Raw genomic sequence first — 17095 nt, forward strand, 5'->3', positions numbered from 1 at the left:
CAGTTTGGCGTCTGTGTGTGTTAATGTTCAAAACTTGAGAATTAGTGCATAATTTTAAAATTAAAAGATATGTGTTATATTTTCACTTTGTACAAATGACAGAGTTGGCATTAATGTAGTTAAACTATCCGGATTCATTTGGTTTATAAATCAAAACCATAAGTCAAACCTGCTTTCCTTTTGATAGCTTCAGCCTCATGGCTGGACCACTGTATGCTGTAAAGGGTAATGACTTGTTTTTTTATTTTTTGTAGCAGCCTGGCGGCCAGGCCCCTTCTGCTGGGGTAGAGTTGAGCTTAACTCCTCTTAGCTGCCTCGCTGCTGCAAAATTCATAGCAGACAGGAGCCAAAAGAGTTTATAAATCTCCATTACTAACTATGTAAAAAACGTTTTTGAAGTTAGCTGAAAGCTAATCCATTAACAAAAAAGTTAGCTTTGATAATTAGCGGCTTAGCGGAACTGTGCCCACCACTGCCAGCGATACAGTACATATAGCGATGCATGATGATACTGATGAGACGATGCGATATGATTCACCCCTGTTCCCGATTTGAAGCGATTTGATATATATGTGATGGCGATTCAATTCCTCATAATGAGATACGATGCGATTTGGTGTGACACGATGCGATTCAACATGATGTAAAGAAATCATACCAAAAATTTAAATAGAACATAAGAAGCTGCAATTCAGTATGGTACTATGGTATTCTTATTCTGATTCTACTACAGGCAGAGAATTTGTTTTACTCCTTATAAGCAGCAAATTTACCAGATTCAACATTAAGGAACAAAAATTGGTTTCCTCATGTTTGGAACCTTTTTGATCACACTGTCAGAACTTAAGCAGTACAGTAAACAGTAAAAAAAAAAAAAAAAAAAAAAGCCACTCTCAATGAGTGACTTAAAGTGAGTCACTCATTGACAGAGTACTGCCTTGGCCAAAGTAATTTGAGATACTTTCTTCCCAGTTTTGTCGAGTTAGAAGGGGAAGCGATAGCCACGGCATTCTGTCCAAACCAGGTAATGAGAAGAAGGGCATGTAGTGTAAAACGTCAACAAATCAGCATGCAGATCTGTGTCTCATCTGCTGAGCCGACTCCGAGTTCAAAGGGAGAAACTGAAACAACTTATTTTCACTGAGAAACAAGTTCCAAAGAGCTTCTAAATAGCATATTTAATCCAGTTACAGTTCGTAATTGTCGATTGATGTCACTGTGCTGCAGCACTATTTCCTGATTTTAGTAAAGTTACAGTCTTTATAGATTATGTTGTATAGTTGGCTTGGTGCTCACTTGGAGTGTGAAGGAGCTGACATTGCAACAACTATCATTAGCATGAGCTGAACACCTCCATTGTGAGCAACAAGATTTATGATGTGCTTAAAAACACATACATGCTGACATACTATAAATGCATGCATGCTCACATAAGCGTGAAAGATAATGCTAGTATGAAAACCAGTTAGCATTGCATAAGATGATGCTAATGGGCTGACGCCCTGCAGGAAAACCTGCTAATGTTAGCATGAAAATCTACCAGCAACGCTTAACATGATGCTGACAGGCTAATGTTAGCAGGAGCTACTGCTGTTGTGCGCATTGGGATTTATAACATGCTTTAAAGTTACAGTTTTGTTCAGAGAATTCTTACTGAACTTCAGATGATTTTGCATATTTCTTGGAAAAAGACAATTTAACTGTGTGGTTTTTGACTTTTTACCAGACTGATGTGCTAACTACCTAATTAACTAACGAATGTATAGCGGGCTCTGTGGCGGACAATGGACATTGTGGACATAATTCACCATACCAAGTGTCGTCACCTGTGGTTAGACTCTGCTCCCTGTTTTGCATGTGATAACACGCCGAGATGTGTGAAGTGCATATCAAAGTGTCTCGGCCTCTTTGATGTTTTCCTATTGGGCGATGTGTGTTCCTGTTTCCCATCAGGACCCCTTTGTAGGTAATGGGCAATGTTTGTTCCTGTTATGCATGTGACAAAACACTGATGTGTGACAAAACATGTGAAGCGCATAGCAAAGTGTCTCTGCCCCATTGATGTTTTCTCATCAGGACCCCCGTGTGGTTAATGGGTGGGTCCAAGCTGTTCTATAAAGTCAGTGTGTTGTGTGACCCAAAAGAGAAATAAAGGACACACCGTTGCGTTGTCAAAATGAGAAATTGTTGCTCCTTCTGTCATCCATCGCCGTTTCCACAACACACAGGTTTACGCCTCACAGAATTATGGTATAGACCCATCCATTCATTTTCTGTACCTGCTTATTCCAGTGAAAAGTCATGGGGCAGGTGGAGCCTATTCTGGCGGTCAGAGGGCTAGAGGCAGGGTTCATGGCTTCTTGCAGGCCGCCACCGTTTATCGCACCGCCACATATACAAAGACAAACTCATCCACATTCACAGCCAATTTAGAGTCCCGAGTTCACTTAACCTGCATGTCCTTGGAAGTGGGAGGAGGTCGAAGCACATGGAGAAACCCACACAAAGACGGGGGACATAGTACCTCAAACATGCAAAATCCACACAGAAAGGAGCTGGCGGAAAGAGAACCCATGACGGGTGCTAATCACTAAGAGCCGTGCTGCCATGGTATACAATTGTTACTCTTATTACTATTACTGTTAGTGTTGTTGTGTTTGCATCAGTTGGTAGTTTTTATTTTATTTAGAATGGGAGGCAGAGCCTTCACCTTTCAGGCTCCTCTCCTGTGGAACCAGCTCCCAATTCAGATCAGGGAGACAGACACCCTCTCTACTTTTAAGATTAGGCTTAAAACTTTCCTTTTTGCTAAAGCTTATAGTTAGGGCTGGATCAGGTGACCCTGAACCATTCCTTAGTTGTGCTGCTAGAGACTTAGACTGCTGGGGGGTTCCCATGATGCACTGAGTGTTTCTTTCTCTTTTTGCTCTGTATGCACCACTCTGCATTTAATCATTAGTGATTGATCTCTGTTGTCTTCCACAGCATGTCTTTTTCCTGATTCTCTCCCCTCAGCCCCAACCAGTCCCAGCAGAAGACTGCCCCTCCCTGAGCCTGGTTCTGCTGGAGGTTTCTTCCTGTTTAAAGGGAGTTTTTCCTTCCCACTGTCGCCAAGTGCTTGCTCACAGGGGGTTGTTTTGACCGTTGGGTTTTTTCTGTAATTATTGTATGGCTTTTGCCTTACAGTATAAAGCACCTTGGAGCAACTGTTTGTTGTGATTTGCCGCTATATTAATAAAATTGATTTGATTTGTTTTGTTATAGTTGTTGTGTTCTCCACAACATTATAGTGGGGCCTCCTGTGACCTGATCTTCAGCCTGGGCATGCCCGTGCATCAATCCAGCCCTGGTTCTGGTTACTGATCGATCTAATTGCTTATTCATTCATATGTCTACTATCACTACTATAAGAGGTCTGTTCACGGATGATTTAAGCATCTCTGCTCAGGAGATGTGACAGTGTATTTTAGGCATGCATACATGTTTGCAGTTTAACAGAAAGTTGGGCTCCATGGATCTTTACATTCCACAATGTCAGTGATTCATCTTTTTCATGAAAATTTGCATAACGTACAGAATGCAGTGGAGGGAATAATGTATTTTGATGGCAGATCACCCTTTATTATTAAGACAGCGTGTGGAAAAATGTGGCGAGTAGGTCGTCCTCAAAAACGCACTTTTGTTTTCTTAACAACAAGGGACCACATAGAAGGTGCTGCGATTCCTGTAGAATTGTGTGTGTTCATCTCTAATGTGCACTTGTGTTTGTAATGTGGCATTAATTTATTTGTTGTGCTTCCATCTTACAGATCATCCAGAATTTAACAGCCAATCAGACAAAGCCCTTGGATCAGCTGACCAATCAGAGCCATGTGCAGAACCTTAGTAATAGCAGCTCTCTTCTATTCAGTCAGCCAAAAGTGCCTGGGCAGCCCCTTACAGCAGAGCAACAGCAACAGTTACTGCAAAAGCACCAGCAGCTGCACCAGGTGGCACAGCAACACAACCAACAAATGCCGCAGCAGCATCCCATGATGCACCTCCAGCAGCATCAGATGATGCAGCTACATCAGCAACATCAACAGCCACAAGTTTCACAGCAAGGTTTCCCACAACTGCCCCAACAGCAACAGTTTCTGCAACAGCAGCAGCAAATGCACCAACAACAATTATTTTCACAGCAGCAGCAACAGCAACATGCATTCTCCCAGCAGCAACTGCGCCCACAGCAGCTGCCACGGCCAGGTTTGCACCAACTGCAGCAGCAACAGGCACTGCAGCAACAACTTCAGCAATTCCAGCAGCAGCAACGCATGCAGATGCTGCAACAGCAGCAACAGCAAAATCAACAGCAGTTACACCAACAGCATCTGCAACAGCAACATTTCCTCCAACAACAGCAGCACATGCAGCAGTTACAGCAACAGCAACATTTGCAGAATCAGCAGCAGCAGCAGGCTGTGCCCCATCAGAATCAGCCACCTACACAGCAGCAGCAGCAACAGCAGAAGACCTTCCTGCAGCCTCCTCAGACCTCTCAACTCTTTGGCCATGAGCCTGGTCAAGAAGGTGAGTCACATGGCAGGTGCCATGGACAATCACTAAGGTATTGTGGTTGCATCAGCTGGTAGCTGCTCATTCTCTATCATGTCAAAATTCCATCATAAACCACAGATACCAGCACATGCATATACAATTGATGCATGTTAGATTTGTTCCAGCACTCACTGTGTGCCTGGAGTGATGGCGCCTGTTTATCCTAGGCTTCATGTATGAGAACTCTGTTTCCTTTTAATGTATATATATGTATGTCACTCACTCATTTTCAACCGCTTATCTTGGATCGGATCATGGGGGCAACAGCTCCAGCAGAGGTCCCCAAACTTCCCTTTCCTGAACCACATTAACCACCTCTCTCTAGTGGATACCAAGGCATTCCCAGGCCAGTCTGGAGATATAATTGTTCCAATTAGTACTGGGTCTTCCCCAGGGTCTCCTCCCAGATGGATGTGCCTGGAACACCTCCGTAGGGGGGCACCCAGGGGGCATCCTTACCTGATGCCCAAACCACCTCAGCTGGCTTCTTTGAACAAGAAGGAGCTGTGTCTCTACTCCAAGTTGCCCGCAGATGACCAAACATCTCACCTTATCTCTAAGGGAGACACCAGCCACCCACCTGAGGAAGCCCATTTTGGCCGCTTGTGCCTGTGAACTAGTTCTTTCAGTCAGGAAGCAACCCTCATGACTATAGGTGAGAGTAGGAACGATGACTGACCAGTACGGCAGAGCTTTTTGTCCCTTTTTGTCACAACAGTACGGCAGAGAAATGCAGTACCGTCCCTGCTGTGCCAATTCGCCAGCCAATCCCATGCTTCATTGTCCCCTCATTCGTGAACAAAACCCCAAGGTACCTGAAATCCTTCACTTGGGGCAAGGCCTCATTCCTTACCTGGAGTAGGCAACCCATCAGTTTCCTGTTGAGAACCATGACCTCAGATTTAGAGGTGCTGATCCTCATCCCACCTGCTTCACACTTGGCGGTGGACTGATCCAGTGGGTGTTGGAGGTCACAGGCCGATGAAGCCAACAGGACCTCCTCATCTGCAAAAAGTAGAGATGAGATCCTGAGCTTGGCAAACTGAAAATGCTCCTTCCCCTGACTACACCTCGATATCCTGTCCATGAATATTGCAAACAGGATTGGTGACACGGCGCAGCCCTGGCGGAGGCCAACCCCCGCTGCAAACGAATCTGAGTTACTGCCAAGAACCCAAACACAGCTCTCACTTTGTGAGTACAGAGATTGGATGGCCTGGAGAAGGGAGCCCCTCACTCCGTCCTCCCGCAGTACCTCCCAAAGTATCTCTCGGGTACCCTATCATAGGCCTTCTCCAAGTTAACAAAACACATGTGCACTGGATGGGCATCCTCCAGGATCTTTGTGAGAGTGAAGAGCTGGTCAGTTGTTCCACGACTAGGAAGCAACCTGCATTGTTCCTGTTCAATCAGAGGTTCAACTGTCGGCTGAACCCTCCTTTACAGCACCCTGGAGTAGACTTTACCAGGGAGGCTGACTAGTGTGATGCCTCTGTAATTGGCGCACACGCTCTGGTCCCAGCCACAAAGCACATGCCGATGGGCCTTCTATTCAGGCCTGGCTCTAGACTGGGGCCCTGGGCTTCCTCCGGGCCGGGTCACGATTCCTCTTCCACGTTTTGTCATGGTGTCATTGTGAACTCTTCCAGGGCCTGGTTTCATAAAGCAGTCTAATCTTTTAGTCTACTAAACGTTGTCGAGTAAGATTAGTTGCCCAGTATTAGCTGTCTAATCTCCATTTCATATCAACGGCTAAACTTGTAGATTAGCCATCTAACATTAGTCAACAATTTTCACAGGCATAAGCAGCCTCGTGAGTGCCATTTCCAAGAAACACTGCCAGTGCGCGAGAGTTTTATATACTTCCAGGTTGGTCGTGTGTGACAACGATGTCTGAGTCCACCGCACCGACGGAGAAGTGCTCATAGTAAAAGGCCCCTACGTTATCCAAAGCGGACAAAACTCTCCTTTTGGAGGAATACGAGCGACGTAGGGGTGCTCTTGAGTATTCCAAATGAAGAACATTGGCCCTAGCTGCCAAAAGATGCGCTTAGGAGGAGACTGCAGTGTCCTTCAATAGGTACAAATTGCCTGATGCGCAGGATAAGTGTCAAACTAACATCCCTCACGATTGGGCACACGGTCGACTTGGAGACGTGGATGGTGTTGCCAATAGCCTGCTGAAAGGTCCCACAGTTGTAAAACCTTAGCGCAATCAAAACCTGAAGAAGGTCATTGTTCCTCTTCATTTGGTGGTTGTTGGCTGGAACTATCATGCCAACGATGAAGAGGATTGTATGCGGACAGAAGTGGTATCGCTGTTTAACATCGGCATCCATAAACATCTCCAATGGATTATTCTGGTCCCAGTGTTGCTGACTGAGCGGTCCCCCCTAAAAATCAGTTTGCCCTGCCTTCACTGCGCCTTCACTGTGCATGTGTCCTTTCAGCAAACTACAGCCTCACAAAACTACACTCCATTCATCATCTATCTCAGCAACAGACATCTGAAGCTTTTGTACAACAATCATTTCCACATAAATTCAGCATTATTTCATAGTAAAAGACGGGGGAGCGATCAGAGCGCCACAGCAGCACGTCTGGGTCTGACATACTGTTGCGTCATTTCGAAGCACCAGCAGCGATTCGCAGATTATTGTCTTGTTTTTGCTTAAAATTGCCTCATTTCTGTTTAAAACTGACTTTAGAATGATTTAAGAGGTTTTACTTTGTCATCTGATGATTAATAATCACATTATTCCCTTTGATCGCTTTGGGTGGAGTCAGACTGAGAGAGTCAGACTGACTCCACCCAAAGCGCCACGATCCTGACAGAAGTTGAGTTGAAGGCAGAGCTGCGATAGGACATTATGTGCAACCAAAGAATATCAGCGAGAGTGAAGGGGAAAGTCTGCAGGACAGTAGTGAGACCACCTATGTTGTACATCTTAGAGACGGTGGCACTAACAAAAAGACAGGTGGCAGAGCTGAAGATGATTCTCTTTGGGAGTGATGAGAATTGACAGGATTAGGAATGAGCATATCAGAGGAGCAGCTCAGGTGGGACGGTTTGATTGAGATGGATATGACGTGCAGAGGAGGTACCCAGGGTATATAGGGAGAAGGATGCTGCGGATGGAACCACCAGGCAGGAGAAGAGGGAGGCCAAAGAGGAGGTTTATGGATGTGCTGAGGGAGGACATGTAGGTGGCTGGTGTGACAGAGGAAAATACAGAGGACAGAGTGAGATGGAAACAATTGATCTGCTGTGGCGCCCCTAATGGGAGCAGCCGAAAGAAGAAGTACTCAAGGGCTGAAAATTGGCCTTTTATATCACTTTTGGCAATTCTGTGTCATGGCTGTGAAGCAGTTCTTCAGTGATCCCTTGTTGAAGTGCTGCAAAGGCTGTCTGACTGGTGGTGTGCAGCAGCATCCATACCTCCACTAAACTCACTCACAGTTCAGCACAGAGTGTGTGACCAGAGTCTGTTACGAGTGACCGGGACAAGACTGTGATGAGTCAGTATTGGCAGACCTGAGGTCTCATGAACAAAGGCTGCATACACACACAAACGTGGTGTACGTCCATCTTCTCGCTAATGTTCAGATGTATCAAAAGTAAAATGACCATGGAAATGTACGGTGCACCACACCAAGTTCATGGCTGGCATACGCATCTACAGCTACTGTTCCACTGCCGAGACGTAGAGGTGATGCTGGGAGCGTGTTAATAGTGTGATAACATGAAGCCATCAGAGTGATGTGCACACCAGAGACACACTTATGAACAATTATTGCACCCATGTGTTTGCAATTGTATGTGTGGATATAAAAGCATGTGCAGAGTGATGAGTAAATTGACATTAGCAATGGCTGCATTATTAGAAGACCTTGCAAATGGTGCAATCAGATGTGAGCCTGTATTCAGAGAGCGCAAGGATTTACTTGCAAATGATGATAATTGGCTCAAAAGCCAATTTTGATTACTAAGGCTAGTGCTACTGGAGTTCAAATCAAATCAATTTTATTTATATAGCGCCAAATCACAACAAACAGTTGCCCCAAGACGCTTTATATTGAAAGGCAAAATCCATACAGTAATTACAGAAAAACCCCAACGGTCAAATGACCCCCTATGAGCAAACACTTGGCGACAGTGGGAAGGGAAAAACTCCCTTTTAACAGGAAGAAACCTCCAGCAGAACCAGGCTCAGGGAGGGGCAGTCTTCTGCTGGGACTGGTTGGGGCTGAGGGGAGAGAATCAGGAAAATGACATGCTGTGGAAGAGAGCAGAGATCAATCACCAATGATTAAAAGTAAAGTGGTGCATACAGAGCAAAAGGAGGGGAATAAAAAGAAACACTGGGTGCATCATGGGAAATCCCCCAGCAGTCTAAGTCTATAGCAGCATAACTAAGGGATGGGTCAGGGTCACCTGATCCAGCCGTAACTATAAGCTTTTCAAAAAGGAAAGTTTTAAGCTAATCTTAAAAGTAGAGAGGGTGTCTCTCCCTAATCCGAATTGGGAGCTGGTTCCACAGGAGAGGAGCCTGAAAGCTGAAGGCTCTGCCTCCCATTCTACTTTTACAAACCCTAGGAACTACAAGTAAGCCTGCAGTCTGAGAGCGAAGCGCTCTATTGGGGTGATATGGTACTAAGAGGTCCCTAAGATAAGATGGGACCTGATTATTCAAAACCTTATAAGTAAGAAGAAGAATTTTAAATTATGTTCTGGAATTAACAGGAAGCCAATGAAGAGAGGCCAATATGGGTGAAATATGCTCTCTCCTTCTAGTCCCCGTCAGCACTCTAGCTGCAGCATTTTGAATTAACTGAAGGCTTTTCAGGGAACTTTTAGGACAACCTCATAATATTGAATTATAGTAGTCCAGCCTAGAAGAAATAAATGCATGAATTAGCTTTTCAGCATCACTCTGAGACAAGACCTTATGTTATGTGCAGAACTGCGGCCGGCCCAGAGCGCAATATGGCGAGGAGCCAGGTGCTGACCACGCTGGGCTTCTTGGTGACAGGGGCATTCCAGTGGGAGCTGGCCGATTGGTCAGGAGTGTGCCTGTCAATCTTGAGCCGAGCCATGCCAGCTGTGTGAAACGCGATCATCCGAATGTCATCCAGGCACATTACATTCCAACATTAAAGAGCAGTGAGAGCCGGTTTTCCTAATGTAATTGGAGATATTGGCTGTAGTGCTGGGTTTGAAAAGATCGATTCGCTGATTTTAAATTGATTCTCATTTTAATTCCCCACAGATCAATTCATACATCCAAAGATCAATAAAAAATGTCTATATGTACACTTCTCACCATCGTTATACGCTGCTGCCGAGGGTGTATAAAGGGAAAATGATCATTTCTGTACATTGATTGTGGACCCGCTGGTTCTAATTTAGAAGCAGCGAGTCCACAGTTTATTCATCAACCTCTGTCAAAGTCATTTAAAGTTGTCAATTATGACTACCAGAACTCTGTTGTTGTGGGCAAGAAAAGAGAATCGGCCGCCGTTTTTTTTTTTTTTTTTTTTCCCTCTTCAGAACGTGTCATTTCCGTGGGACAGAGCACTAAAGTTCTCTGGTGCCTTTTCCCCCAGCGCTTGCTGCAAGAGAACTTTTCCCATAACCATGTTCTCCTGCTGCAGGACTCAGAAGAACTTTTATCCAGTACTCGCTGCACGGCTGTGGGAAAAGTTCTCCTGCGGCATGGCGCGCGAGTAGGGGAGGCTGGAGGCATTCTCCCCAGGAAAATTTTTAAATTTATAACTCTCTGAAACACTGTTGCCTGCATTTTGAGGGCCAGATTTTGTGAAGTAAAGCCATAGTTTTTATCTGTGTTACAGCCTTGTTTTAAAGCCAAAAGAAACGAGTCATCAGGCCAAAATACAGAAGTGTGTGTAGAAATGTGTGTCAGGAGCAATGAACCAGGTGTAGAGACCTCTGGCGTCCTCTTTTGGCTGCCCTGGAGCTTTTCATTAATTCTGCCCTACAACATGTTTGTCTATCATTCTGGGAGAGGGATTGGTCCTTTCCATTTTCATCAGTCTTATAGCCATCATTATTAACTACCAATACTTCATTAATTTGCTGTCAAATGTCAATATAATACTAGTATTAATATGTTACGTAACTAGACATTCAGGTGACAGCTCAAAAAACGGTTTTAATAACACTAACCCAGATCGATATCGGATTGAATCAAATCGAAATAATCGATTCTGAATCTTAAGAATCAGAATCGAATCCATTCTTGAAATTTGAATCGATACCCAGCCCTAATTGACTGCACGCATATTGCTATAACGACGCCATCACGTGATGAATCTGTTTTTGTTAAAAGGAAATAATTTTATTCCATCAGTGTTCAAATCATATGTGATGCACAAATGCATCTAAATAACGTTGTGGGTAGGTGGCCTGGTTCAGCGCATGACTCATTCATCCTAACTAACAGCATGATTGGGGCAGCCCAGTCTCAGGCTTTTTTTTTTTTCATGCTCCCATCACAAAATAAGTCACATTTCCTGATACGATTTTCTTTATTTTACTATTTCTAATCCTTCCCTGAACCCGAATCACCAACACCAACCTCCCCCCCCCCCCCCCACCCCACCCCACGTTGCATGCCCCCGTGGCTGCTAGTGAGTACATAGTTTATTCGTGCAATTGTTCCAAATGAAAACAGTGCACATTTGGGCATGTGCGCATTCAAGTATGTTTTTTATTATTATTTTTTTGTTTGTTTGTTTCTCGATGGTGAAACTACAGCTTCTTAACAATCTCACTGTTGTCTCCTTGTGTTTGTTATTTGTCAATAAATGCATGCGTGAAGTTGTGATGTCATATACTATCAGACGTAGTGCACCTCTTATTTTTTTAACTTCAGTGTGTGTGCATTGCTTCCGTTTCAGGTTGACGGGGTACCAAATAAAATATCCCTGCGTATCTCCACTTCATTTACTCTACCTCATTTGTAGCTCACACTTGGTAACATTCCTTTTCTTACCTCTATTCATGTGGAATGATTGGACAGAGAGGGGAATCCCCAGGTCCCAGGGTCCATTTAAACAAATTTGCATATCTAAATAGGGGTGTAGCCAGGGAGGAGTTTGGTACTTCAGCATGTGCACTCAGTTCCACGTTAATTGGGATGTACAAAGGGAATGTGCTTGGATCCATGCGTATGCACACTTTGATACATCTGATTTTTTTTTTTCTTTTTGTGCATAAGATAGTTTCAAGATTTTAGCGTACGCCATGTTTCAGTAAGAAACCCACACAAGTCTTTGTACATGAGGCCTCTGCTCTGCGTTCAGTGAACGTTTCAACCAGTCACTGATCTCAAAATCATTTTAAGCCAGTCTGTTCAACCCACATAGGAAGAAGCTGGAAGAAACAGTCTGCTCTGGATAACCGCACGCACAGTGGTCAACAAGCAGCAGAAATAAAAAGTTGGAACTTGTAACATGACAACACTAAGTGCTCAAACAGACTGGAAAGGAGATGCACTGTATAGTGTTAATTTAGTGTTTTTATGTGAAATATGTCCAGATTTTATCCATAGTTTGTCCCAATAGCATCTCTGGTGTCGTGTTTAAAAGCTGCCTGTCTTTCTTAGACCATTTTTCACTTTTTTTGTTTTGTTTTGTTTTTATGTACCTGGTATTTTATGGCAGTGAATGTACTTGCCTGTATACAAAGGAATAATACTGTAGCCCAGAATAAGTTGGAGTTTATGTCTTAAATCTTAAAAAAATCCCAGAAGGGCTACAGCTTTAATGGATGTTAATGCCATCTTTACTTAAGAAAAACAGTAAAGCTTTTTGTTTCCATGCAGTCAGGGAAAAATAAATAAAGTGTTTTGTGGGAGGGTGTGTTGAAGGATTTTTGGTAGTTGTAACTTGTGTTTGTTGTGCTGCTTAGTTCCTCCAGATGGCTTCCTCCTGGGTTGTGTTTTTGCTGTTGCTGATTACCCAGAACAGATGGCCGACAAACAGCTTCTCGCCACATGGAAGAGGGTGAGTGAGACCTAACCACCAACTAACTCAAATAACCATCTCCAGATCAGCTCATGAGAAGTTAGTTTAAATAAATGATGACACGAAGAAAGCAGTGAGATGTTGGTTTGTTAGTCTAAAAACTTGCTCAGCTCTGGTTGTAAAGAAGCCCTGAGCCAGACACAAAGTCATCACAGATCAGGAGCTAGATTTATCAGAACTTTAAATAATAATAATAATAAAAAAAAAAAAGATGTGAAACAGCCATTGCCACATAGAACAACGCTGGTGCCCACTTTGGAATCTGAAGTTCAAACATCAAATACACCAGACTGAGCATAGTGCAACAGATAATCACATACGTATGTCACGGGAATCTTTCATTTTGCAATACAAGGGCCAGATTTAGCACAGTGGTACTTCTTGGTCTACCTTTTGCAAAAAAGCCGTTAGCCACTTAAATATTTCAAGATGGTAGCCATTTTCTCAAGATGGCACCCGGAAATATGTATTTGCACAATCTTGGCAAAGGTCAGTTTCAGTTTGTACATGGGTCAAATCTTAAAGTTGCTCCAATTTCAGTAAAAAAAAAGGCAAATTATTGTTTGTGTTACTAGGGTTCTAAAAAGGAATTGTTTGCACCATCTGTCATGCTTAGTTATCATGTTACAGGGTAACATATGTCATGTCATAGAATTCAATGGTTGTTGACCTTGTTTGACCTTTACTTTGGAGACAGAGCATTCAACACAATCAAAACTATTCAATTTATTGATCCTTTTATTTCAACCAATAATTTGCATAATTTTTGCTGAAATTGGAGCAGCTTTAACTTTTGACCCCTGTACAACCTGAAATTGACCTTTGTCACCATTTTTGCTATTTTTACCCCATAACTCCAGAACATTCCATTGTAGATAGTCCAAACTAGACCTTTTTTGGAATTGTTATGATCACACAAATAATGTCATATAGTTTTCAACATGATTGGAGCATTTTTAAAGTTTGTCCTCTTTATAATTCTCCATTGACCCATACCTGGCTACAGCTACCACCCTAGGATGGCTATGTAGCCCATGATACACAGGCTGGATTCTAAGTGTCGTTTTTCCCCTTAAGTGGTACCAATTAGGTCAAAATTCATGACTGGCTTATGGACTACTTGACCTAATCTCTATCTTTGTCAAAATCCGTGCAGAAGTTTTGACATAATCCTCCTAACAGACTGACAGACAGACAGACGTGCAGACAGACAGATATGCAGGTCATTTTATTACATCCTTGGAGGATGTAATAAACAAATAACACAGAGTCATGCAAAAACACATTATGCAAAGGGGAACAGAAATGCACACGGATTATTTACAGCATGAAAATTTCTTCATTTGATAGCTCAAGAAACGCTAAAGACCATAAAACATCTACAGAAAACCTTGTTTTAGTTGTGGTCTGAGAGGCTTTGACATCGACCGGCTGCTGCCATTTATGCTGGTCAGGCAGGTGACGTCACTGGTTGGGGGAAAGTGAGCCTCGTTCTAACATTCCGTGCCAGAGGCACCAACAAAGAGGTTATATATGACTACTAGAGTCCACACTCCCAATGCTGCCCACCAAACGTGAACATCCCTTCATGGACAACGGCATGACACCTCCTAACCGGGCCTCCTGAAATATTGACAGTTCCCAGATGTTAATGCATTTTCAATGGGGATTCGTGACTGAACACACTCAGAAAAACACTCGCAAAATACGTGTTAAAATACCATTTTGACCTGGATATCGAGCCGGTAAAATTAATTAACATTAAATCATGTCAGGAAAGTATTAAACTTACTCTGACACCCACAGATTCCAAAATATTAGTGTTGAAAGTTACACGGATCTGTGCTGTTAAGTGGCGCTGCTAGGCTGAACCGAGCTGCTGCTGTTTTCAGCATAGTGCAGTTCCTAAAACCATTACGTAACATATATATATATAAATATATATATATATGTGTGTATGTATGTATGTATGTATGTATGTGTAATATTTTTGCACAATTATCCTTTATTGACCGAGTTTCATTCATGAAGTCAGTGGTGTGTGTGCACATCTCTGTGTGTGAGTGGTGTGTGTAAGTGTCATCCGTGTCCTCGGAGGGCACAGGCAGGAAACATACATCAACCAAATGTTCCTTGTCAAAGTGACAAGAATCACCAAAACCACTTACTTATAGAAGGAAATATTGTCTCCGTTGTACCTCCGTTTGTGGCTTTGCCAACAAGTGCAGCTTTCCGGCATATTCCACCTGTTTCTTGATGAGACCAGTAGAACTTCAATGAGTGAGCTCAGTAAACTGCCCGGAATTAAAATGGCAACCACGCCTCCTTGCCGGGACACGGCTCAGTGCGAGTGCGGACTCCAGTTCTTATGTATAACCTCTCTGGGCACCAACAACATGGCTTCGGGATCAACAGGTTCAAATCAAATCAATTTTATTTATATAGCGCCAAATCACAACAACAGTTGCCCCAAGGCGCTTTATATTGTAAGGCAAAAGCCAAACAATAATTACAGAAAAACCCCAACGGTCAAAACGACCCCCTATGAGCAAGCACTTGGTGACAGTGGGAAGGAAAAACTTCCTTTTAACAGGAAGAAACCTCCAGCAGAACCAGGCTCAGGGAGGGGCAGTCTTCTGCTGAGACTGGTTGGGGCTGAGGGGAGAGAATCAGGAAAAAGACATGCTGTGGAAGGGAACAGAGATCAATCACTAATGATTAAATGCAGAGTGATGCATACAGAGCAAAAAGATAAAGAAGCACTCAGTGCATCATGGGAACCCCCCAGCAGTCTAAGTCTATAGCAGCATAACTAAGGGATGGTTCAGGGTCACCTGATCCAGCAATAACTATAAGCTTTAGCAAAAAGGAATGTTTTAAGCCTAATCTTAAAAGTAGAGAGGGTGCCTGTCTCCCTGATCCGAATTGGGAGCTGGTTCCACAGGAGAGGAGCCTGAAAGCTGAAGGCTCTGCCTCCCATTCTACTCTTAAAAACCCTAGGAACTACAAGTAAGCCTGCAGTCTGAGAGCGAAGCACTCTATTGGGGTGATATGGTACTAAGAGGTCCCTAAGATAATATGGGACCTGATTATTCAAAACCTTATAAGTAAGAAGAAGAATTTTAAATTCTATTCTAGAATTAACAGGAAGCCAATGAAGAGAGGCCAATATGGGTGAAATATGCTCTCTCCTTCTAGTCCCCGTCAGTACTCTAGCTGCAACATTTTGAATTAACTGAAGGCTTTTCAGGGAACTTTTAGGACAACCTGATAATAATGAATTACAGTAGTCCAGCCTAGAGGAAATAAATGCATGAATTAGTTTTTCAGCATCACTCTGAGACAAGACCTTTCTAATTTTAGAGATATTGCGCAAATGTAAAAAAGCAGTCCTACATATTTGCTTAATATGCGCATTGAAGGACATATCCTGATCAAAAATGACTCCAAGATTTTTCACAGTATTACTAGAGGTCAGGGTAATGCCATCCAGACTAAGGATCTGGTTAGACACCATGTTTCTAAGATTTGTGGGGCCAAGTACAATAACTTCAGTTTTATCTGAATTTAAAAGCAGGAAATTAGAGGTCATCCATGTCTTTATGTCTGTAAGACATTCCTGCAGTTTAACTAATTGGCGTGTGTCTTCTGGCTTCATGGATAGATAAAGCTGGGTATCATCTGCGTAACAATGAAAATTTAAGCAATGCTTTCTAATAATACTGCCTAAGGGAAGCATGTATAAAGTGAATAAAATTGGTGCTAGCACAGAACCTTGGGGAACTCCATAATTAACCTTAGTCTGTGAAGAAGACTCCCCATTTACATGAACAAATTGTAATCTATTAGATAAATATGATTCAAACCACCGCAGCGCAGTGCCTTTAATACCTATGGCATCTAATCTCTGTAATAAAATTTTATGGTCAACAGTATCAAAAGCAGCACTGAGGTCTAACAGGACAAGCACAGAGATGAGTCCACTGTCTGAGGCCATAAGAAGATCATTTGTAACCTTCACTAATGCTGTTTCTGTACTATGATGAATTCTGAAACCTGACTGAAACTCTTCAAATAGACCATTCCTCTGCAGATGATCAGTTAGCTGTTTTACAACTACCCTTTCAAGAATTTTTGAGAGAAAAGGAAGGTTGAGATTGGCCTATAATTAGCTAAGATAGCTGGATCAAGTGATGGCTTTTTAAGTAATGGTTTAATTACTGCCACCTTAAAAGCCTGTGGTACATAGCCAACTAATAAAGATAGATTGATCATATTTAAGATCGAAGCATTAATTAATGGTAGGGCTTCCTTGAGCAGCCTGGTAGGAATGGGGTCTAATAGACATGTTGATGGTTTGGAGGAAGTGACTAATGAAAATAACTCAGACAGAACAATCGCAGAGAAAGAATCTAACCAAATACCAGCATTACTGAAAGCAGCCAAAGAT

The 17095-nt window shown here is 43.0% G+C and overlaps 1 protein-coding gene across 2 annotated transcripts in view; it reads left to right on the forward strand.

Annotated features, from left to right (window-relative positions):
- Window positions 1-17095, forward strand: part of paxip1 (PAX interacting (with transcription-activation domain) protein 1) — a 92298-nt gene that overhangs the window by 42361 nt on the left and 32842 nt on the right. For both annotated transcript variants that reach the window (XM_034183213.1, XM_034183214.1), the window contains exons 9-10: window positions 3810-4569; window positions 12530-12624. In XM_034183213.1, the coding sequence (XP_034039104.1) occupies window positions 3810-4569; window positions 12530-12624 (855 nt within the window). The remainder of the gene's footprint in view (window positions 1-3809; window positions 4570-12529; window positions 12625-17095) is intronic.

The sequence above is a fragment of the Thalassophryne amazonica genome, chromosome 12, assembly GCF_902500255.1.
Source record: "Thalassophryne amazonica chromosome 12, fThaAma1.1, whole genome shotgun sequence".
Classification (NCBI taxonomy): domain Eukaryota; kingdom Metazoa; phylum Chordata; class Actinopteri; order Batrachoidiformes; family Batrachoididae; genus Thalassophryne; species Thalassophryne amazonica.